General features: G+C 43.8%; 1 protein-coding gene across 5 annotated transcripts in view; it reads left to right on the top strand.

Moving 5' to 3' along the window:
- The window catches only part of PTPN14 (protein tyrosine phosphatase non-receptor type 14), a 174773-nt gene that overhangs the window by 108722 nt on the left and 42715 nt on the right, over window positions 1–23336 (top strand). For all 5 annotated transcript variants that reach the window (XM_061625211.1, XM_061625212.1, XM_061625213.1 and 2 more), the window contains 4 exons: window positions 2004–2101; window positions 8007–8074; window positions 18783–18853; window positions 20286–20373. In XM_061625211.1, the coding sequence (XP_061481195.1) occupies window positions 2004–2101; window positions 8007–8074; window positions 18783–18853; window positions 20286–20373 (325 nt within the window). The remainder of the gene's footprint in view (window positions 1–2003; window positions 2102–8006; window positions 8075–18782; window positions 18854–20285; window positions 20374–23336) is intronic.

Consider the following 23336-nt stretch of genomic DNA (forward strand, 5'->3'; position numbering starts at 1 on the left):
CCCCCCCCTGATAAGATGCACAGTAAGTGTGCATCTGGACAACCATGTTCTACTCAAGTGATTGCAATAAATGTATTATTGTGGTTGGAGGAGAAGAGGAAACCATATTGGCCTGATTGTATGGATGTGAGTTGGACAGTGAAAAAAGTGGATAAGAGAAAAATCAACTCATTTGAAATGTGGTGTTGGAGGAGAGCTTTGCAGATACCATGGACTGCAAAAAAGACAAATAATTGGGTGTTAGAACAAATTAAACCAGAACTATCACTAGAAGCTAAAATGATGAAACTGAGGTTATCATACTTTGGACAAATAATGAGAAGACAAGATTCACTAGAAAAGACAATAATGCTGGGAAAAACAGAAGGGAGTAGAAAAAGAGGAAGACCAAACGAGATGGATTGATTCCGTAAAGGAAGCCACATACCTGAACTTACAAGATCTGAACAGGGTGGTTTATGCTACTGGAGGTAGCTGATTCACAGGGTTGCCATAAGTCATAATCGACTTGAAGGCACATAACACACACAGACATGGTTTATCAGCCCTGGAAATGAGCCATGTGCCTGTCAACTCATTACTGTCTTCTCCCATGCCCACCTCCCATTGCTACAGTATTAATGGAGGGTCTTCTGTTTTCAGACTCCAAGCTTGTTTTTCTTTCTTTTATTTTTTTCCCCAGACAACCTAATTTAGACAAGTCCTGAAAGGCCTTCAGAAATATATGATCTAGCAAATCTCTTCAGCCTTTAAAGCACACAGTGCTGCTCTTTTTGCACATAGCAATTATTGGAAATGCATTCTTAATTATAGTGTCACAACCGTGCAGCAAGCTAGAGAATTCAGACTTAGTCGGATCTTTGGTGCTGTCTAGTGGCCAGCACCTGCATCTCTTTCTTTCAGTGGCATTGTGAATGATGACTTGTGTGTGTGTGTGTGTGTGTGTATGTTTTTAAGTAGGCTTTGTTAGACATTAAAGACGCATAGTTATTGACTTGCAGCAACCGTACAGAAATTGAAGTGAAAACATGTTAGAGAGTTTTTTTGATTCTTATAACAGGTATTCATGGACCTTTTAACATTAGTTTTATCTGTGGCCACCTCCAGACTGTTTGTATTTTGCAGACGGGATTCAAGTACATACTGGAAATTTAGGTTTGCCTAATCAAAGTGAATTGAAGTCCTCTGTTGCTCTGGCATAACAAATCCACTTCAAAAAAATGGAGGTTTTGCAGTTAGAAAAGTGATGGGGAAATGCATGGAGGAAATGTGGGATGAATGAATGATTAATGGGAAGCCATATGAGCATGGTACAAGCAAATCATGATGAATGGTCAATAAAGGCTGGTCATAGTTTAACCTCTGCATAAACTTTGTGCAAGCAAATCAGGATGAATGTTCGAAAAACAGGAGAAGCCCTGCGTTGGCTTCTGTATCTTTAAAAGTTGTGCAGGGGGAAGAGAGAATTCCACCTTGTGGTTTTTCCCATTACAGTGTTGTAAGAACAGCTGCACTTGACTGACTTTCTCTTCTCCTAAAGATACAGGATCAGTCTCAGGCCCTGCACCTGGCAACCCTAGTTGGGGTGGATTTTGACATATCATGGGGGGAAATACAGGAATAGGCCTTTTTGACCACAGTAGAGCTTGCAGTGGAGCTTGAGTAAACATGCATAGGATTCAGCTATTTGTGTAGTTTTATACCTGGAGTTGTATTTAACACAGTCCTACTCAAAATAGACCAATTGAAATTAATGAACCTAAGTTAATCATGCCTGCTAAATTCAGTGGGTATACTCTGAGTAGGACAAGCATTGAATACCATCCCTGGAATTTAGAATAGGCTTTTCTGTTTCATGGCAATGTACTGGCCCTTGGGTTTAAATGCATAATTGAATTTATAGAATTTAAATAATCTCCCAGCAATCTTTTTGTTCTTCCAGAGGGAAAAAAAATCTAGTTGAAGGTACTGTTGGTTTGACTTTGCTGTATCTCTGTTTACAGGTACCAGTATTACCTACAGGTAAAAAAAGATGTTCTCGATGGACGATTGCGATCTTCATGGGAACACGGGATAAGATTAGCCGCACTGGCGGTTCAAGGTACAGTGAATGCACCTGCTCATTCTTTATCATCTTATCTGCTTGTTTAACCATAACAAGAATCCATTTCAGTTAGACTAGAGATGGCAACCTGCTCAGCATGAAAACTTGCATGACTGAAAATATTTCAGATGATAGTCACTGATTGACTTAAAAAAAAAAGCGCTGCAATATAATTTGAAAATGACAATGGTATGTGCGTGGAATTCAGTTCATGAGAAATAATTCCTGACATAATTGTGTTAGAAATTTATTTACCACTTTCCTCAAACTAATGTGGAGATTCTCCAGAATCTTGAGTGAGTCTGAGACTGAACTCCATAATTAAATGAGATTTTGAACTTGGAAATCTAATGTCCATCCAGCTTAACATTCTAGCCACTGTATTATTTCCTCTTCCCCTGATAATGTGGATGCCCATCTTGTTTAGCTGGAAATTGGATTGGAAATATGGACAATGTTTAAGGGTTAGAACAGAGGGGAAAATCTATACACATTGGTCTATAGAATGAGAACATAGAATAGAAAGATCAGGTATGAGTCCTCCTGCACCACTCTCAAATGAGTCCTACCCTACAGCTGCTGTTATAAATTGTGATGCAGCTAAACAGTAGCCTGGTTCATATGTTATGGTAAACCATGGTTTCCCACTACATGGATAAGAACATACCCACCTCCTCTCTTCTGTTTCATGCATCAGAGGAGGCAATCAGTAGTTTTACACCAGGAGTGGCTAATCTGTGGCTCACCAGGTGTTGTTGGGCTACAAGCCCCATCATCCCTAACCATTGGCATTGTTGGCTGGGTCTGATGTGAGTTGGACAACATCTGGAGGACCACAGATTAGGGACCTCTGATTTACACTAGCCGCAGTTTCCCATGATGTATGACATGGGAAACTGTGGTTTGTTTAATCTGTAATTTTAATGAGACCCAACCAGGATCAAAGTGGTTTCAGATTCTGTCTTGTTCTCACTAATCATAGTTTGAACAAGCCACAGTTCAGTGAGCTAGCACATCATGGGGAGCTGTGGTTAGTTTAAAAAACAGAAGGGGAAGGGAGGAAATGGGAGGATAACTACATGAGCCCAAGGTCCACCATACCTCATTCTCATAACAGAAAACCAGAGTTTCTCATTGCAGCTAAATTCAGTCAGTGTTTTCTCAGAGCATAGCTCCAAAAGCTTAAGTGAATTGAGATGGAATGTGTTTTATTTTTCCAATGTTGTAGTTATTCAGAAAACTTTTATGTGCACACATTGTTAATTTTCTGCATAATCTATTGGCTTTGATTGATAAGAGATATAGAGGTACAATTTTTTTCTCTTTCATTTCTGTGTGCATTTTTAAAAAGTTGGTTTGCAGTTTTTTTAAAGCTTACATGCCGTTTTTTACTTGCTTGTGTTCCCTACTTTTGAGGCAAAACATACATTTATTATGTGAAACAAAATGAAACAGCATTTTTGGGACTCATTAATAATGTGAAATTGTCTTGAAGGGTTTGCAAGAATATTTGACTGGTGTAATTTACAAGGGGAATTTCCAGCATCTTGAGAACCTTTTTAGCAGTGTTTGATCTGATTCAAATAAAAGAAAATAAAAGCTCCTGGCCTCTCTCTCCCCCTCCCTCCCTCCCTCCCTCCCTCTCTCTCCCCCTCCCTCCCTCCCTCCCTCCCTCTCTCTCCCCCTCCCTCCCTCCCTCCCTCCCTCCCTCTCTCTCCCCCTCCCTCCCTCCCTCCCTCCCTCTCTCTCCCCCTCCCTCCCTCCCTCCCTCTCTCTCCCCCTCCCTCCCTCTCCCCCTCCCTCCCTCCCTCTCCCCCTCCCTCCCCCTCTCTCTCCCCCTCCCTCTCCCCCTCCCCCTCCCCCTCCCTCTCCCCCTCCCCCTCCCTCTCCCCCTCCCCCTCCCTCCCTCTCCCCCTCCCCCTCCCTCCCTCTCTCCTCCCTCCCTCTCCCCCTCCCTCTCCCCCTCCCTCTCCCCCTCCCCCTCCCCCTCCCTCTCCCCCTCCCTCTCCCCCTCCCTCTCCCCCTCCCCCTCCCCCTCCCCCTCCCTCCCTCTCTCCTCCCTCCCTCTCTCTCCTCCTCCCTCCCTCCCTCCCTCTCTCTCTCCCCCTCCCTCCCTCTCAACATTGAAGCAGCTTACAAACCAGAACAATAAGAAGAGTCTTTTACAAACAGTTATAGTCTTCAGGAAATACTTCCACCCTCACTCTCTAATTCCAAAATATATGAAAAATGAAGACAATTATTTGTATACTCTTATATGTTGAATGTAAATGATGCATAAGAAGCCCTAGTAATTTGTTTCCCCCTCCACCACACCCCCCATGTGATTTAGAACCTTGCTGTACTCAAATAAACACGAGGAGTCTTATTTGAGTACCACAGTCTCCCTGCTGCAGATGCTCAGTCCCAAACATGTTGGGGAGCAGAGCCTTGCAGTATGGTGACTGGTCCTACTGTGTCCCACACATCCCTATGAGCTCATTCTCCCATACATCCTTGTGCAGTGGTAATTGAATGGAGGGAAGATGACTGAATACAGCTTCAGTGACCAATCCTAATACTGAGGGAGCTTCTGCGTGACATTTATCAGAGTAGCCAATGTGATGCCCTCCAGATATTTGTTGGACCACAATTCCCATCATCCCTGACCAATGGCCATGATGGTTGGAAGTTGTAGTCCCACAACATCTGAAGAGCACCTGACTTAGGCTGCAGTCTAATACTTTTCTACTCAGAAGTAAGCTGCATTGGGTTCAATGGGACTTACTCCCAGGTAAGTATGTATTGGATTGCAACCTTAAAGTTTAAATCCAGCCCAAATGGAATCTCTCTGAGTTCATCAGTGAAGAATGTGTACCTACTTCTACCTTTGAAATAAAAGTTGCTTCACTTTTGATTGGCTGGCTTGATAATTTGTTTTACCTGAACAAATTGTCACCTGCTAAGCTAAACGCAGCCTACTAACCCTATGTGGGGTTCAATAAAGTCTGTGTTTTTGTTGCTTGGATGAGGCTGCAAACCAGGGGTGCCTGGCTGGCAGACGAGAAATTGCACTATTCTGAATCAAAATTGTATCTCCTTCTGTGTCTTTTAAAATGCCTAATGGTATAAGCTCAAAACCCAATCCACATGTAGCAGTCCACATCATGAATTTAAAATCCAATGCCTCTTGAATAGGAAAAAAAAGTTTTTGCTCAAGTTCCTAAAAGATACAGATGCTGCTAGAAATCAACAGGAAAAGAATTCTAGAGCCTCATCTTGTAGTTTTCACTTATGGGCAGGATTTCCATCGATCTTGTCTAGGGAGAGTGGGAGACTTCAAAAATGCAGATTCTCCTCTTTCCCCCAGCTATTTGAAAAGTCTAGCCCCGTTTTGAGAAGGAAGTCTGAAAAACAACAACATCATTCTCTCCAGCAGAAAATGATAATCTCCAGCTAAGGAGAGGACAGGCATTGAGGCTTCCATTGCCTGCCCATCAACAGAAATGCTTGAAAAGCTTAATTGGTTTTCAGGATGAGGCAAGAGAGGGCTTGCATACCACTACACTGATCTGCACGAATTTGTGACTAAGCTGACCATAGACCTTTGTCTATATTTTGTGACCTGCAAGGGGCATGGAAACCCCCATTTATATGTTCCAAGGCATAAAAACAAATTGGAAACATTATCAGGCTCCTGATTAACTGTGTTTACCTTGGTGGGTCACAAATTCTACAGATCTGTTGTAGGGGTGTGGCAGATATAACCACTTCTGCACCCATTTTGGCTGGTTCCAGACACCTTGGACCAGACCCCATAGGTGGTTCTTTTACTCATGATTTTCTTTCCTCCAGTGCAGCTCAATTAACACCCTTATACTGAGAACATAAGATCTTTCTGTGTTTGTAGTGTCCTTGCAAACCAGACTGGTACATCACTACTCCTCACCCCCTATCTTGAACCAATACACTCATGTCTCCCGTTATAAAAAAAACCCCTTGAATTGGCCAGACACGTTGTGTTCACAGTGAATGGCATTTTTAACACTGATCCATTTACTGTGCTCAAAGGTGAATTGGACACATTCACGTATTAATATATAATTTAGGTTTTGATAATAACATAGCAGTTGTTTATATTTGATGTAGTTATATTAGCTGTGGCTAAAATTATTACACTTTGATGATAGTAGGCTGTGTTTAATAAAAAGTTGCAATGTATGTTACCTTGGCATATGACTTATTGAAGTCTTTCATGCATTTGGATATTTTGTGGAATGTAGTCTTGTTTTTCTTTGATAATCAAAAAAGTTAGCAAATTTAGGAATGCATCATACATTTTTCTTCTTCAAAGGAAAATTTAGTATAAATATCCCTTCCTTTGCGCAACTGGCTGTTTTCTTTTTGACAGACCTGTCACCTTTGCCTGCGTCATAGATAGACTTGCTGATTTAGGTAGTTACGATCTAATAGCTCTGAATCAATGTATTAAATTGTAATAATAGCAGTTGTATTTTATAATGCTTCTATGTTATTGACTAATTTCATTTATTTTCTCTTCTGTAATGTTTGATTAAGTTCTGTTTAGTAAAAGAAATGTATTTATCAAAGTTATATGCCTAAGACTCATCCCTGAATCTTAACTTTTATGTGTGCTAAAATTGAGTGGGGGACTCTCCCCCTTAACGTATCATCTGTTGCAGATGCAGCTTAACTGCCAGACCCAGCATTTGGCGTATAGAAGCCACTCTTAGGCTGTAAACATGCTAGTCACCTACAGCAAAGCGTTTTCATTGGCCACACCTGGAGGGGCAACGGGTTGATCTGCCAATCAGTCACAAAATTTGTGTGAAGCTGATTTTTTTAAAAAATGCACTAGAGCTGATCCCTCCAGGTTTTATACTAAAAAGGGGTGGGGCTTGACTAGCATCGTGTGCCCCCATTTTCAGAAAAGAGAGGTGGAGACGCACTGGAACCGACACAACAATAAGTGTGTGTCTACCCTTGAAGTTTCACTCTGGACAGAGCAAATCTGCCATAGAGGTATGTGTGTGTGTGTGTGTGTGAGAAAGAGGGGTGGGAGTAGGGAGTGGGAGAGACAGAGGCCACAACCACACCAAACATTTATTCCACATTAAACAGCCATGGCTTCCCCCAAAGAATCTTGCGAAATATAGTTTGTGAAGGGTGCTGAGTGTTGTTAGGAGACTCCTATTCCTCTAACAGAGCTCTAATTGCCAGAGTGGTTTAACAGGGAATTCTGGGAATTGGACCTCTGTGAGGGGAATTACGGTCTCCTCTCGGCAACCTTCACAAACTGCACTTCCCAGGATTCTTTTGGGGAAGCCATGATTGTTTAATGTGGAATAAATGTCTGGTGTGGATGTGGTCAGAGAAAGGGGAATTCTCTAGAATTAATTTTGGCTCTTCAGTACAGACATGCAAATGGAGGCCAGGTATAAACAATCTCCCTCCTCACACTTCAGGGTAAACTGAGATTGAGGGAATGACATCATTCTAACTGTGAAACATCCCAAAGCAGTTCCTTTTTGCAACATTAAAAAAAAAAAAAACCTGCTGAAACTATAGCATTCATGGTCCTGTATGTATGTGTGTTTTTGTTAAAATATTTCTAAGCTGTCCTTCCTCCGAATGGATTCCAGGGCAGCGTAGAATGGAGATGAATCAAGCAATCCATCCCAAAGGTAAACAGAGTAAAAGAATAAAATACTCGGTGGTTAGAAAGGTCTTCTCTTAGGTTGTTTTGTTCCTTCTGAGTCAAAGATTTGGGGCCTTGCTTTCACATTTACATCCAGTTGCTACATGTTACAACATTTTTGTATCTCTTCAAGATGGAGGGTTTCATGTCCAGGTACAGCTAGGTGAATGTGGTTTATTGTCTCTCTCCCTCTTTCCCCTCCAGCTGATTTTGGAGACTACCATCAATTTGAATCTCATGATTTTCTCCGGGAATATGTTTTGTTTCCTATGGTGAGTTAATGCCCTCTGATCTTTCATTTCACCTTTCTATTCAGTCCTTTTCTGCTTCAGGAATGGTTTCCTTAATAGCTCAGGAAAACATTAGGCCTGCCTTTGGGAAAGGTACAAGTAATAGTTACATCCCACAAGATTATTTACACTTATTTTACGTTGATTTCTTTGGTCTGTTTCTGGAATTGTCTGGGCAGGGGTTGACAACATGGGGCATATGGCTATCATCATGCCCTTGAGGTCTTCCCCCAATGCCCACGGACCCTCTTGATTCTACCCCCTCCTCACTCACTGTTCTTTTGGTCATGGATGATGAGGATGATTCCAGAAGAGTGACACACTTTTTCACTTCCTCTTCCAGCTCTATGGAGCTTTTCAACGTTTAAATTAATTCTACTGGATTTGACTTTTACCCAGATTGTGTGAGAAAGCAACATTTGTGTACCTATGCATGCTTTATGGTTTTGTGCCAAGCTAGAGGTGTGTGTGTGTGTGAGAGAGAGAGAGAGACAGACAGACAGAGATGCAGGGGATGGGAGAGAGAAGTGGGAGTGTTCCTAGCACCTGCTGGAAAATCCAAATGCGCTCACAGGCCTAAAAGGTTGGCAAACTGTGGTTTGTGGTGTTTGACCAGGATGACATTTTCTTTTGCATCTTTGAGGATTTTGTATCTTATTAGCCCCAGTCTTAATACCATTAATCTAACATCCAAGTACCAGGACTCTGCCTGAGACGTTAGAGAGCTGTTGCCAGTCAGAGTTAAAGATACTGATCTAGAGATGGAGCACTAATTTAGTTTTGTATTTCTTTGGACTGTTGCATCCTGCCCATTCAGTGCACTATTTAGGGCAATTTGCATGGTCAATACAAAAACAGTTAAAATACGTCAATTAAAATGCATATTAATGACAAAATACTTAAAAGTGTAAAAATCACATGGCAGAGATAAAAATCACATCTGAAGTTGGAGCAAGCTTCGGAGGCCTGGGAAAATAAAAAAGGCCTTTGCCTGCCAAAGACATTAAGGCAAACACCAAGCAGCAATCCTTTCTGGGGAGAATATTCCAGAGTGGGGGTGCCCCCACTGACAAGGTAATTTCTTGTTGTCCACTGGTGAGTGCTCACTTGGCTGGGGCACTTAGAGAAGACCTTCCAGTGAAGACCTTAGGATTCATATGTGGTGCGAGATCAAGAGACAGGTTTGCATATGAATAGGTGGGGATTTGTACATAGGGTTGGCTCAGTTCTCAATAAAATGGAAATGGACTGCCTTCAAGTTGATCCCAACTTATGGCAACCCTATGAATAGGATTGTCATGGTAAGCAGTATTCAGAGGGGGTTTACCATTGCCTCCCTCTGAGGCTGAGAGGCAGTGACTGGCCCAAGGTCACTCAGTGAGCTTCATGGCTGTGTGGGGATTTGAACCCTGGTCTCCCAGGTTGTAGTCTGACACTCTAACCACTATGCCACACTGGCACTTCAGTTCTCAATAGCTCCCATTGTATTCTGTGGGACAAAATAAACATACTGTAGTCTGGGGCACAGCTGAGAAGGGGCAAAAAGTGACTTCTTACTCTGTATACTGCAGGGATGGGGAACTTGTGGCCCTCCAGGTGATGTAGGGCTCCAACTCCCATTACCACTGGCCGTACTGGCTAGGGTTGATGGTGGCCCCAAGGGTCGCCACCCCTGAGATACTGGATGGCCCACTCCTGTATATGGTCCCTCAGTCAAATCTGGCCCATCATAATGAAAAGCATTTTGCTAGTTTAGAATAATGAACACTACAAGGATGCAGATTTTTCCCTGCAAAAGATTGGGAGACTTAGCAGCATTCAGTCATTTGTTGGCTGTTTTAGCTGATAGTAATGAGCCCTTGACAAAAAATTCAAACTTGGCTGCTCTAAGAACTCTTAGCTAGAGAACTAAAATATGGGCAAGAAGGAAGCTACTATTTTTCATCAGGTTCTTAACTGAAATTTTTGTTACTTTTCTTTCCTGACCTTCTCCTAAGGAGCTCAGCATGGCATTTTACCTACCTCACAGGAATGTTGTGAAGCTTAAGAAAATGAGCGAGTCCTGCCCCCAGCCAAGGAATTAACTTGAAAGCCCGTCTGCTGCCATGGGTTGACTTTTGGGGCTGTGCTGTGTGGGAGAATCCAGGTTCAGATTCTTGCTCAGTCCAAGCTGGACAAGTAAGAAAGGACATGACAGAGGTGTTTAAATTATACATGGTGTGGAGAGAATGGATAGAGAGGTTTTTCTCCCTCTCTCAAATGCAGGACTATCCAATGAAGCTGAATGGTGGGAGATTCAGGACAGACAAAGGATAGTACTTCTTCACACCCCACGTAGTTAAATTATGGAATTTATTTCCACAAGAGACAGTGATGGCCACCAATTTAAAAGAGGATTAGACAAATTAATGGAGGATAAGGCTGTCAATGGCTCCTAGTCATGATGGTTATATTACCTCCAGTAGTGTAGTGACAGATTCAGAAGTGCAGGGTCACAGCCATGTTAGTAACAGCCATGTTCCCTCACCCCCTTTTTTCCTGCTTGTTTGAGAATGAGATCCTTGTTAATGCCTTCTTCCACAACAACAGACATCCCTAGGAGCCAATAAGCATGCAAGGACAGAGATTTATTTATTTATTTATTAAACTTATATACCGCCCCATAGCCGAAGCTCTCTGGACGGTTTACAATAACTAAAAACAAATACAATTTAAAATGCATCTTTTAAAAACAATTTAAAACACAATTAAAAAATTTAAAACAATATAGAACACATGCTAAAATGCCTGGGAGAAGAGGGAAGTCTTGACCTGGCGACGAAAAGATAACAGTGTTGGCGCTAGGCACACCTCATCAGGAAGATCATTCCATAATTTGGGGGCCACCACTGAGAAGGCCCTCTCCCTTGTTGCCATTCTCTAAGCTTCCCTCGGAGTAGGCACCCGGAGGAGGGCCTTTGATCTTGAACGTAGTGTACGTGTAGGTTTGTATCGGGAGAGGCGTTCCATCAGGTATTGTGGTCCCAAGCCGTGTAAGGCTTTATAGATTAAAACCAGCACCTTGAATCGAGCTCGGAACATACAGGCAGCCAGTGAAAGTGGGCCAGAATCAGTTTTATATGTTTGGACCGTCTGGTCCCTGTTACCAATCTGGCCGTTGCATTTTGCACAAGCTGCAGTTTCCGAACCGTCTTCAAAGGCAGCCCCACATAGAGTGCATTGCAGTAATCTAATTTAGAGGTTACCAGAGCATGGACAACTGAAGCCAGGCTATCCCTGTCCAGATAGGGACGTAGTTGGGCCACCAACCGAAGTTGGTAGAAGGCACTCCGTGCCACTGAGGCTACCTGAGCCTCAAGTGACAGAGATGATTCTAGGAGAACTCCCAAGCTACGAACCTGCTCCTTCAGGGGGAGTGCAACCCCATCCAGGACAGGTTGGACATCCACCATCCGGTCAGAAGAACCACCCACTAGCAGCATCTCAGTTTTGTCTGGATTGAGCCTCAGTTTATTAGCCCTCATCCAATCCATTGTCTCAGCCAGGCACCGGTTCAGCACATTGACAGCCTCACCTGAAGAAGATGAAAAGGAGAAATAGAGCTGCGAGTTAGCTACTGAGAAAAGTCTTCTCAGTGGTTGACTCACCTCCTTTCACTCTGGCTCCAATCAGCAGGAAGGGACAAAGAAGCATGTTAGAAGACTCTTTTCAGTGGCTAACATGCTCCACTTTCATGCTGCTTGGTTGCTATGATGCTGGAGACATAGGGATCCTGCTGGTACCCTGCTTCCAAAAATGTAAGGGGTCTAAGACCTCCCAAGACTCCAGAGAGCTACACCCCTGATTACCTCCAGTATCATGCAGTATGCATCTCAGTACTAGTTGCAGGGGATCAAAAGCAGGAGAGTGTTGTTACACTCATGTCCTGTTTTTGGGGTTCCAGTACACATCTGGTGAAGACAGAATCCTGGACTAGATGGGCGTTTGGCCTGAACCAGCGATGCTCTTCTTGTGTTCATATAGTTATCAGGGAGCTTAATCTCATTGAACACACTGCGGATTACATAGGATCACACTGTATGTGTCTGCTTCATGGGAATAATGGAAAGCTAAAATAATGCTATGAGGACATGCAATCAGTCAGTCAGTATAATTGCTAAATGGATATTTGAACCAAGATTTCCCACATCCACTGTAATTGGTACCTTCAGCCTGCCTGGTTCTTTTACAGTGTTCACCCACTAGAAAGAGTTGGATGTCCAAGCGGGATAGTTTGCTTAATTGGCTAATAGTTAGCCATTATTAACTACACAGGCAATGGACCAAAGACTTTGCAGAGGGTTGGGGTGGCTGAGGGGGAATACTATTCCAGCAAGCTTGAGAACTGGTGAAAGGGTTGCTGCATTCGGAGTGTGTTTGATCTTGTGCAGCTACAATATGTGTCAAACGGCATTTCTTCGGCAGTGAAAAGAACAAAGTTACGTACACAGAACGCCTTGCAGGTGTGCAGCTGTGTATAGGCACGTACCATGCCATTTTTCATTAGCACGCTACCGCTTTCACATTTTTCAGTGTCAGGAACAAATATTATGGGGAGGCCCCCAATGAGCAAGAACTAAGACAGTTTGGTTAAGTATACATACACACAGCCTTGAGGCATTCCAAAACAATCAGTCAGAGTGTTTCCTGGCTTTTTAAAAAAAACACTTTGAAATTATGAGTAGATTCCATTCTGTACTATTGCACCAAATGATTTTAAAAAAATAACTTATGCCACACACAAACTGTGTTTACAGTATAGAAATATTTTTCCCTAGTTGCTGGGATTCATATTTTTAAATAGAATGGGCAGCAACGCTTTTGATCTCAAAATTCTAAGCTGCTACTAGCAGGAAAGCAGGTAGCAGAGGAGAATATATTTTTTCTTTCCTGCGTTATTTTTCCTGAAATTTCCCATGGATTCATAAGCTGATCTTTCTCAACTTAATTTTTTCCCCGTGCATTATGATGTCCCTAGGATGCATTTCTTTTGTGAAAAAAAAACTGTGCCTATACTGGAGAAGGTCTGTGGCTCAATGTAGAGCGCATGCCTTGCATGCAAAAGAAGGGTAAGTCTATCAGTGGTTACTAACCACAATGGCTATGTTCTCGCTCTGTGTCGGAGACAGTAGGCCCCTGAATACCACTTACTGGGAATCACAAGCAGGGAGAGTGCCATCCTGCTCAGGTCCTGCGTGCAGCTTTCTCACAGGCATCTGATTGGCCACTGTGGGAACAGGATGCTGGGCTAAATAGTCCACTGTCCTGATCCACCAAGGCTGCTGTTATGATCTTGTGTCCAAGGTTGCATTCCCAGTGTCGCCAGTTAGAGATGTGAAAGAGTCCTGTCTGAAACCCCAGAGAGCGTGGCATTGTGTGACTTGGACCAATGGCTTGACTTGGTATAAGGCAGCTTTCTGTGTTCTTAATGGGTTGGCTCCATGACCTGAGTAGTGCTTGTTCTTGAAAGACGCATGGCTTGCTTGGATGGGTTATGTAGACCTCTTTGCTCTGTAAGCACTTTTTTCTCTGTGCACCCCTCTCTAATTTTACCACACGGTAGTTTGCATGGTACCAGCTGGTTTGTGGTGGAGGTCCTAGGCTTTGTGCTGGATGGCTTCCAAGTCCATGGCTCAGCTTTCATGTACAACGAAATGATGTTGCAGTCCAGGAGGGACTCTAACCACCTCAGAATACAGGTGGAGAATGTGAATAATGTTTTAAGTTTTAAAGATAAGAATGACTTTTTTTAAAAAAAATCACATTTTTAAAAAACCTGCTTGATAAATCTGGAGCTATATTCCAAGTTAACTTCTCTAGGAAAGAAGGTTTTATCCTTTCAAGAGAGTTTTGTGCATGGAAGTGCATTCAGAAATGCAACCTTGCCACCTGCAATATGAAGTGGTGTATTTTAAGAAGAACTCTACGCATATGATTTTGCTGAATGTATACATCGGCCCTATTGCTTTAGTAATTTGGTTAATTCTTCCATCATCTGACCTCCATTTACTCAATACTTGTATTTGAACTCACCACTTTTTCTTATATGCTTTATAATCTCACATTTGCCCCTTCCCAAGTTTCCAGTTTTGCTTGACTTCCTGTCACTTGTCCCAAGCAGATTTTGATCTATTAGTATGGCATGATTAAGATACTTTTTGTTGTGGGTGATATTATATCCAGTCATCATTGGCCTCCCCTGTCTAATGAATCTGGCCCACATTTTTAGCTGGGCAGACAGGACACAGCCATCAGTGTTGCAAGATCTGATCATAGAATGTTGTCAACTTTTCCTGACAACAGATATAAAGACAAACACTAACCATGAAACTAAAAGCATTGCAAATGAAAGCTTGATTTCTTAATTTGTCTCCTCTATGTTCTCTCTCTGTCTCAGTAACAACATAAAAATAGCCTGCAGGGTCATACCAAAGGCCCATCTAGTTCCCGCTGCGGCTTTTTTCTGTTGCAGCTGGTGATTCTTTTTGCCGTTGCTCGGCCTGGTTTTCTTTCAGTCCCCGCCGCTGCGGTTATGCTTCTATTGGTGGCCTATGCCCCTTGCCACCATTATTGTCTGGATTTCCGAGGGTGGCATTGCCGTGGGACGAAGAGAGATTCTGGAGCCGACGTTTGCGTGCACAGAGTACGGGACTATGTCTGACGTGTTGGTTTGAATTGGAGGAGTGAGTGTGCATATGAGTGTGTGTTATGAATGAGTGTGTAGGTTTGCATTTATAAATTGTTTGCACGTATAGGTGGATAGTCTGTGATTTAAACTATTTCATTTTTTCATTTTTACTGCAGTCCTAAAGGAGTGGCTGGTAGTCTCCGGGGTATATGGGGTGGGTCTTGCTTTTATTATTGTTTTAGGTAGGCCTGTCCATTAGGCTGCAGGGATAGGGGCATGTGTAAACCAAGGGGGGATGGAACAGAGAAGGATGGGGGCCAAGTTATATCAAGATTGGGCGGCAGGCGCTGGACTGATGCTAAGGGCAGACCACGTCAATCCAGAAGAACAGGGGATAGATGCGTAATACCCATCCTTCTCTGTTCTGGGTCTGCCCAAAACCAGAAGTTAACTGGGGGACGCAGGATTCCTACCGACCTTCGATTGCTGCTATGTAATGCCAGGTCTGTGACACAAAAAACATCTGTCATCCATGATATGGTACTGGATGAGTGCGCAGACCTGGTATGTATTACGGAGACCTGGCTGGACGAGGCCTCAGCTCCCATTCTTGAGGCCATGTGTCCGCCAGGTTTCCGCTATGCGCAGCAACCGAGGGTGGGAAGGCGGGGAGGGGGAGTGGCAGTCATCTATCGGGAGTCCTTGATGTTCACCAGGCCTCCGCTCCCAAGGACCAAGTTTGTTGATTGCATGTACTGGAGGTTGGGCCCGAAGGGCAGTCTGGGGATCCTGCTTGTGTACCGCCCGCCCCACTGCACGGCAGACTCCCTGACCGAGGTGTTGGAGGTGGTCTCGGATGTGCGAACGTTGACCCCAGAACTGTTAGTACTGGGGGATTTTAATGTACACGCTGAGACCACTCTCATTGGAGCCCCTCGGGATTTCCTGGAAACCATGGCTTCCTGGGAACTGCACGTTAGTAACACTGAGCCCACCCATGTAGCCGGTCATGCTCTCGACATTGTATTTGTCCTGGGAGTGGTGGGGAGTGTTCTGAAGTTGGGGGCCATTTCTTTTACCCCAGTGTCATGGTCAGATCACTATCTGGTGAATTTTGACTTCTCGATGCCACACACCCTCCGCAGGGGTAAAGGACCTATTAGAATGGTCCGCCCCAGGCGCCTGATGGATCCGGATGGATTCCTGACTGCGCTGGGGGATTTGGAACCTGCTGAAGGTCGTCCGGTCGAAACCCTGGTGACGGAGTGGAATGAGGGAATCACCAGGGCATTAGAACGGGTGGCTCCGAAACGTCCTCTCCCCCTGAACAGAACTCAGACAGCACCATGGTATACACCTCGGTTGCGAAGTCTGAGACAGGAGGTGAGACGACTAGAACGCCAGTGGCGGAAATCCCGCTCTGAAGATGCTTGAACACAGGTTAGAGCAGCAATAGCTGCCTACCAGGTGGCAATAAAGGCAACAAAGAAAGATTTCTTTGCTGCCTCTATTGCATCCGCAGAGTGCTGTCCCAGGAAGCTGTTCCAAGTGGTCCGAAGCCTGGTCGGTCCAGTCGCTCAGGAACCCTTGGAGCATTCAAAGGCTTCCTGTGACAAATTGGCAAGGCACTTTGCCGATAAAGTCGAACATCTGAAGAACTCGATTCCGTACGCTGTGGATGCAGTAGAGGATCCAGAGTTAACCAGTTGCAATCTGGTTCAGTGGGATCGGTTCCGGCCTCTTCCTTCTGAGGATGTGGACAAGGTACTTTCAACGGTGAAGCCTACCACCTGTCTGATTGATCCTTGCCCATCATGGTTCCTTATGAACTGCAAGGAGAAATTGGGCGAAGAGATCAGGGCGGTGGTAAATGCATCCTTGAAGGAGGGTGTAATGCCACCGGCCCTCAAGGAGGCAATTATAAAACCCATTCTAAAAAAGTCCTCCTTGGATCCCCAAGTTTTGAACAACTTTCGCCCCATTTCGAATTTGCCATTTTTGGGCAAGATCATTGAGCGAGTGGTGGCTAACCAGTTGTCAGCACACTTGGATGAAACGGATTATTTAGATCCATACCAATCGGGTTTCAGGACTGGGCATGGTACTGAAACAGCCTTGGTCGCCCTGGTAGATGATATGAGGAGGGCACTAGACAGGGGAGAATCCACCTTTCTTGTCCTCCTGGATCTCTCAGCGGCTTTTGATACCGTCGACCACGGTATCCTGTTAGATCGCCTGGAGGGATTAGGAATAGGAGGCACTGTTTTACAATGGTTCCGTTCCTTTCTCTCTGACAGGCATCAACAGGTAGCATTGGGAGATGAGGTTTCAGACCCTTGGCCCCTCACTTGTGGAGTACCACAGGGTTCTATTCTCTCTCCCATGCTATTTAACATCTATGTAAAACCGCTGGGAGCTATCATCAGGGGTTTGGGGCTGCGATGTCACCAATATGCTGATGACACGCAGCTCTATCTCTCCTTTAAATCTTCACCGGAGTTGGCTGTGGAGACCTTGTCCAAGTGCCTGGAATCCGTGAGTGGGTGGATGGGAAGAAACAGGCTGAAGCTCAATCCTGATAAGACCGAGGCGCTACTTGTGGGTGACAGGGGAAGGTTGGGTGTTGCTGACCTGAATCTTAATGGGGTAAAATTGCCCCTGAAGGATCAGGTCCGCAGCCTCGGGGTTGTTCTTGATTCCAAGCTGTCCATGGAGGCTTAGATTTCGGCAGTGAGCCGGGCAGCTTGGTATCAACTACACCTCATACGGAGGTTGAAACCCTATCTTCCTATTCATCAGCTCCCACTGGTGGTACATGCCCTGGTTACCTCTTGTTTAGACTACTGCAATGCGCTCTACGTGGGGTTACCCTTGAAAACGGTCCGGAAACTACAACTGGTGCAGAATGCGGCGGCACGCCTGCTTACAAACAGCCGCCGCCGTGATCACATCACACCGGTGTTATTTCATCTACATTGGCTTCCAGTTGCTTTCCGGGCCCAATTCAAGGTGTTGGTCTTAACCTTTAAATCCCTATACGGTCTCGGCCCAGTTTACCTGAAGGAGCACCTCCAGTACCACCAACTAAGCCGCCCGACCAGATCAGCCACACAGGGCCTTCTCTCCGTCCCACCAATGAAAACAGCTAGGTTGGTGGGGACTAGAGAGAGGGCATTCTCAGTGGCGGCCCCCACTCTCTGGAACTCCCTCCCATTCGATCTTCGCCATGCCCCTTCCCTAGATACATTTCGCCGAGCCTTAAAAACATGGCTCTTTGGACAGGCCTTTGGGGTCCCCGGGGTGGGCTAATTTCTTTATATTGTTTTAAAATTGTCTATTGATGGCCCTGTACTGCCGCTTTTTAAAATGGTTATTGTTGACTGCGCTGTATTTTATTATGTATTGTATTATTATATATTGTTGAATTTAATGTTGTACGTCGCCTAGAGTGGTTTCGGCCAGATAGGCGACTCAAAAATTAAATTTATTATTATTATTAATTTATTATTAGTCCAGCATGCTGTTTTCACAGTGGCCAGTCAGATAACTCTGGGAAGCCTGTAAGCAGGACCCAAGTGCAACAGCACTCTTCCCTCTTGCGATTGCTAGCAACTGGTATACCAAAGTATACTGCCTCCAACACTAGAAGTAGAACATAACCATTGTGGCAAGTAATCTTATCTTCAATGAATTTGTCTAATCCTCTTAAAACCATCCAGTTTGGTGGCTATCACTGCCTCCTGTGGGAGCGAATTTCATAGTTCAGCTATGCACTGTGTGAAGAAGTGCTTTCTTTTCTCATTCCTGAATCTTCCAATGTGCAGTTTCACTGGAAATCCCTGGGTTCTAGTATTGTAAGAGAGGGAGAACAGTTTTCTGTCCACCTTCTCCACATCATGTATAATCGCATACACTTCTATCATGCCCCCCCATTCACCTTTTTTTGTAAGTGAAAAATCCCCCAAAGTGGTAACCTTTTCCCACAGGGAATTTACTCCAACCCGTTTGTTTGTTTTTCGATAGGACTGGACCCAAGATGAAGCAGCCCTGGAGGAGCTGACTCAGAAGGTAGCTCAGGAACACAAAAATCACAGGTGAGACCCTAAATGTCAGTGTGTAGATTGCTGCCAAGATAAGGAAACCTGCCTGTCTACGTTATCACTTATTTCTGGGGTAGATTTAGCCCGTGGTGCTATTTCCTGCAACCTGCTTTTCTGGTTTGGCCAATGGCTTTGTTATTGTCTGGAACTACATCTCTCAGGAAAAGAGCAGCTACCCCCTATCAGCCATTCTAACAAAATGGAATCTACAGATTCAGAGGCAGCAGACGTCTGAGCAGGACAAGCTGGTGACAATCAACAGGGATGGGGGGAATGGATGCTCTTGCTCTCATAACCTGCTTCTCAGTTTCCCAGAGGCATTTGGGTGGCCAAGCATGTTTTGATTGCTTACTTTGGTCCCAACCACAGGGAATCATTTTTGAACACTGCAGACGGGGGGTACCGGGCAGAGAGAGAGAGAGAGAGAGAGAGAGAGAAAGAGAGAGAGAGAGAGCTACCTGCCTACAGCTACCGCCTGAGTTCATGGCAGAGTTAAGATTTGACCTGGAGATTTCAGTCTCTCGGCAGTATACATTTAAAGCAGCATCATACCACTTTAAACAGACATGGCTTCCCCCAAAGAATCCTGGGGACTGTAGTTTGTTAACTATTCCCCTCAGAAAGCTATACTTCTCAGAGTGGTTTAATCATCACTCTTCTGGGAATTGTAGCTCTTTGATATAGGGGTCCCCTATCAGCTCTCAACACTCTTAAGAAACTACAGTTCTCAGGATTCTTTGGGGAAGCCATGACTGTTTAAAGTAGTATGATGCACCTTTAAATGTATAGTCCAGATGGGGCCTTAGACACTACACCAGCCTTTCCCAACCAGTGTGCCTCCAGATGTTGTTGGGTCATAACTCTCATCAGCCTCAGCCAGCATTGCCAATGGCTGAGGCTGATGGGAGTTGTGGTCCAACAACATCTGGAGGCACACCGGTTGGGAAAGGCTGCACTACACTATAGTAGCTCTCTAGCTTAATTCAAACCAGAAGCTAATACTATTGCCAATAGTGACTGAGTGGTTGCATTTTACACCATTTTAAGATTTATTTTGGTTTTGCTCATGTTCAGCTTCAGACTGTTTTGCTCATGTTCAGCTTCAGACTGTTTAACTCTGAGGGACAGGAGGGTTGCCCTGCCTTGTTGCAGGAGTTTAACTGGTCCAAACTATTTTGGCTTTTGTCGTAATTATCATAGATCAGGGGTACCTAGCGTGGTACCCTTCAGATGTTGCTAGACTCCCAACTGCCATCAGACCCAGCCGGCATGGCCGATGGTCAGGGAGGATGGGAACTGTAGTCCAACAATATCTGGAGGGCACCACATTGCATGCCCCTATATAATTCTAAGTCAACAGATGCCCTGGGATCTATAGTCTTCTAGGTAATCCTGAGCTTTATATTTCTGTTAACTCCATTTATAGTGGTATCTCTGCAGCAGAAGCGGAATTTCTCTACATCAGCGAAGTCGAACGACTAGATGGGTTTGGGCAGGAAAGTTTCCCTGTGAAGGTAAGGTGGTTCCAGAGGAACAACGACTAAGTTTCCAACAAAGGCCTTTTATTGTTTTAGAGAAATGTGAGACATCCTAAATAGCTTGTAACCAGTTCCGATAATGCCAGTGTGTTGAACTGAAAACATTTTAATGGATCAGATGCTAGAGTCAACCAAAGGCAGATGGATCCGTACTTCCAAGCCTCCATAAAGGCATTATGGGGGAAAATTTGCCAAATTATTTTCCAAAGACCTCCCTGCAAGCAAAGGTGGGTCATTACCCATCTTCCTCTTTTTTTTTTATTTAGCAGCCATCTCCTTAGCAGTAAGACAATGTTAAATGCATGCTATAGTTGGAAATGTTTGGGGCAGTAGCACTGGGACTGTATGGCATTCTGGGTTCTTTTTTGGTTAGCTAGGTGCTAGGTATCTTCCTGGGAAATGCTTCCTAGTGACTGCAACAGCACTGGAGGAAAATGTTTGCCTCGTACCATAAGGAAAGGGCCATAGCTTGGTGGCAGAGCATCTGCTGTGTATGCAGAAGGTCCTAGGTTAAATTCCCAGCATCTCCAGGCAGGGTTGGAAGAGAATCCTGTCTGAAATCCTGGAGAGCTGCTGCCAGTCAGCATGGACAATACTGAGCCAGATGGACCAGTGGAGCGACTTGGTTGGAGGCAGTTTCCGATGTTCCTATATACCACTGCAGCTTGGCGAGTTGCTGAGATGGAGCACTTCCTTGTGTTCTGACATAATGACAAACCACAGATGAAGCAAGCTGAGATTTGTTAGTGAACAAGCCATGCTTTCTCATTGTGGTTTGTTGTAAAATAAATCGTGGTTAGTTGCGCTAGGTGGGTTCAGACTACAAGCAGGCCAAACAAATCATGGTTTCGCATTATGTGTGAACACAGATGAAGCATATTGTTGTAAATGTGTTTGGACATTTTTTTTACTAGATACACATAAGACACATTTATTTATTTGTGATTTATTTATTATAACAATTTTAAGATTGCAATCCTATCTGCACTTTCCTGGGAATAAGTACCATTGAATTTAGCGAGGATTGCTTCTAACTAAATACATACAGGGTTGTACTGTTAATGTATTAAATCATCTTTATTTTAAAATTCAGAATAATGTTTTATGTTTATTAAAGGCATGTTTAAAACCGCTGTCCATTACTTGCATTTTACAGAAGGGGACCAGATACGGTATGCTTTCTAGATATCAAGGACAGAATTTGATATACAGTATCTTAACATAAACAAAGTAAAGGGCAGGCCTAACAAGCTAGTAATGTAGACTAAAATACAAGGCTTAAGGCAGAAGCTTTTTAATTATCGGCAAAGAAACTGGGAATAGTTTACTGGATTTTCAAATTATGTGACACCCCCCACCCTGCCTACTTTTATGGAAAAGTATGTGGAAATGCTACTAAAATGGAATATTAGCATTTAAAATAGCTTTTTGCCCATTGTAGCATTTTAAAAAAAACCTTTTGCCCAGTGGAGCGTAAAGTATTCTGGTTGCAAGGTAAAAAATCAGATTAGAAACTCCAGGTTACATCTCAGGTCTGGTCTGCAAAAGCAACAGGACAGATGCTGAGATGGTAGGATAAAATACACCACAGCAGACTGCACTCAAGAGATCGTGTTTTTACATTAACTCCTACATATAAACTTCCCTTTCACACATACACACAGAAAGAAAACCAACACATTAGCTAAGGCAGCTTTGTGTTTAACAGCTCATGTGGTAGCCATAAAACTCAGGTGGGGAACCTGTGGCTCTCCAGATGTTGCTGGATGACACCTCTCATCATCCCTGATCATTGGCCATGCTGGCTGGGGTTGATGGGATTTTGGAGTTGAACAACATCTTGGAGGGCTACAGGTTTCCCTCTCCTGCCATAGATGATCAGGAATTCTAGGCAGGCAAAGGAGCAGGCTGGTGGAAAATGTCCAGATTGCTCCATCTTTGGTATGCCATCCCACTGCATTTCTACAGTGGTCGCAAGGAAGGAATTTTCCTTTCTTTGTGACTAGCATGGAAATGAAGTGGGCTGGTAGAAGAAGGTACAGATTGTTCTGTCCCTCATCTGGGTTGAAGGCAGTTTATTTTACTAGCCTGCTAAGATGCTAGTACTTCCATGTCCAAGCTAATAGCTTCTTATTGGGCTAGTAAAATAATTTTTCATTTCATTTTTAATTTGTATACCGACTTTATACATCACTGCACTCAAGGCGGTTTACAACCATAGAAATGTCAAAAATATACAGAAATAATCATACTATTATCTTATAATGCTACAAGATACAAAATAATACAAAAAAACTTAAACAGCAAATTGTAAATACATAATATTACATATACAAATGTTGCACCAATACAAATTACTAATAAATAAAACCCATATCAGTTCCTTCTACTTCTAACATACACACCCTCTCAGGCTCCTGGCTGTCACCCAGGACCCAAACACAGCTCACCCCCAGAATCTCGCAACAAAGAAGGGACCTGGGAACTGCATACATCATCATCAAAAAAACTACTTACATCATCATAAAAACAACTTGAAGCTTGTTTTTATGAATAGACACTAAGGTAGACTGCAATTAATATAAAATATCAAAGTAACGTACAAGATATACAATAAAACATAGAACACCATACAAATAATACAACTTTTGTGGACTTATTTACAAGGCTGGGCTAAGAGTGTGGGAGAACCTTTCTTCCTGTTGTGTTACTATTTGCAGGGTTGGTTTTAATTTTTTTACAGTGAGGAACACTTAGAAATGGTATCCCTAACCCAGGAATGAGGAACATGTGACCCTCCAAAAGTTGTTGACGTACAACTCCCATCATCCTTGAATTATTGCCCATGTTGGCTGGGGATGATGGGAGTTTCAGTCCAACAACGTCTGAAGGCCAAAGGTTCCCCAACCCTGCCCTAATCGGTAGTATAACCCATTCTA

This window comes from Rhineura floridana, chromosome 4, assembly GCF_030035675.1.
Source record: "Rhineura floridana isolate rRhiFlo1 chromosome 4, rRhiFlo1.hap2, whole genome shotgun sequence".
NCBI classification, from domain to species: Eukaryota; Metazoa; Chordata; class Lepidosauria; order Squamata; family Rhineuridae; genus Rhineura; species Rhineura floridana.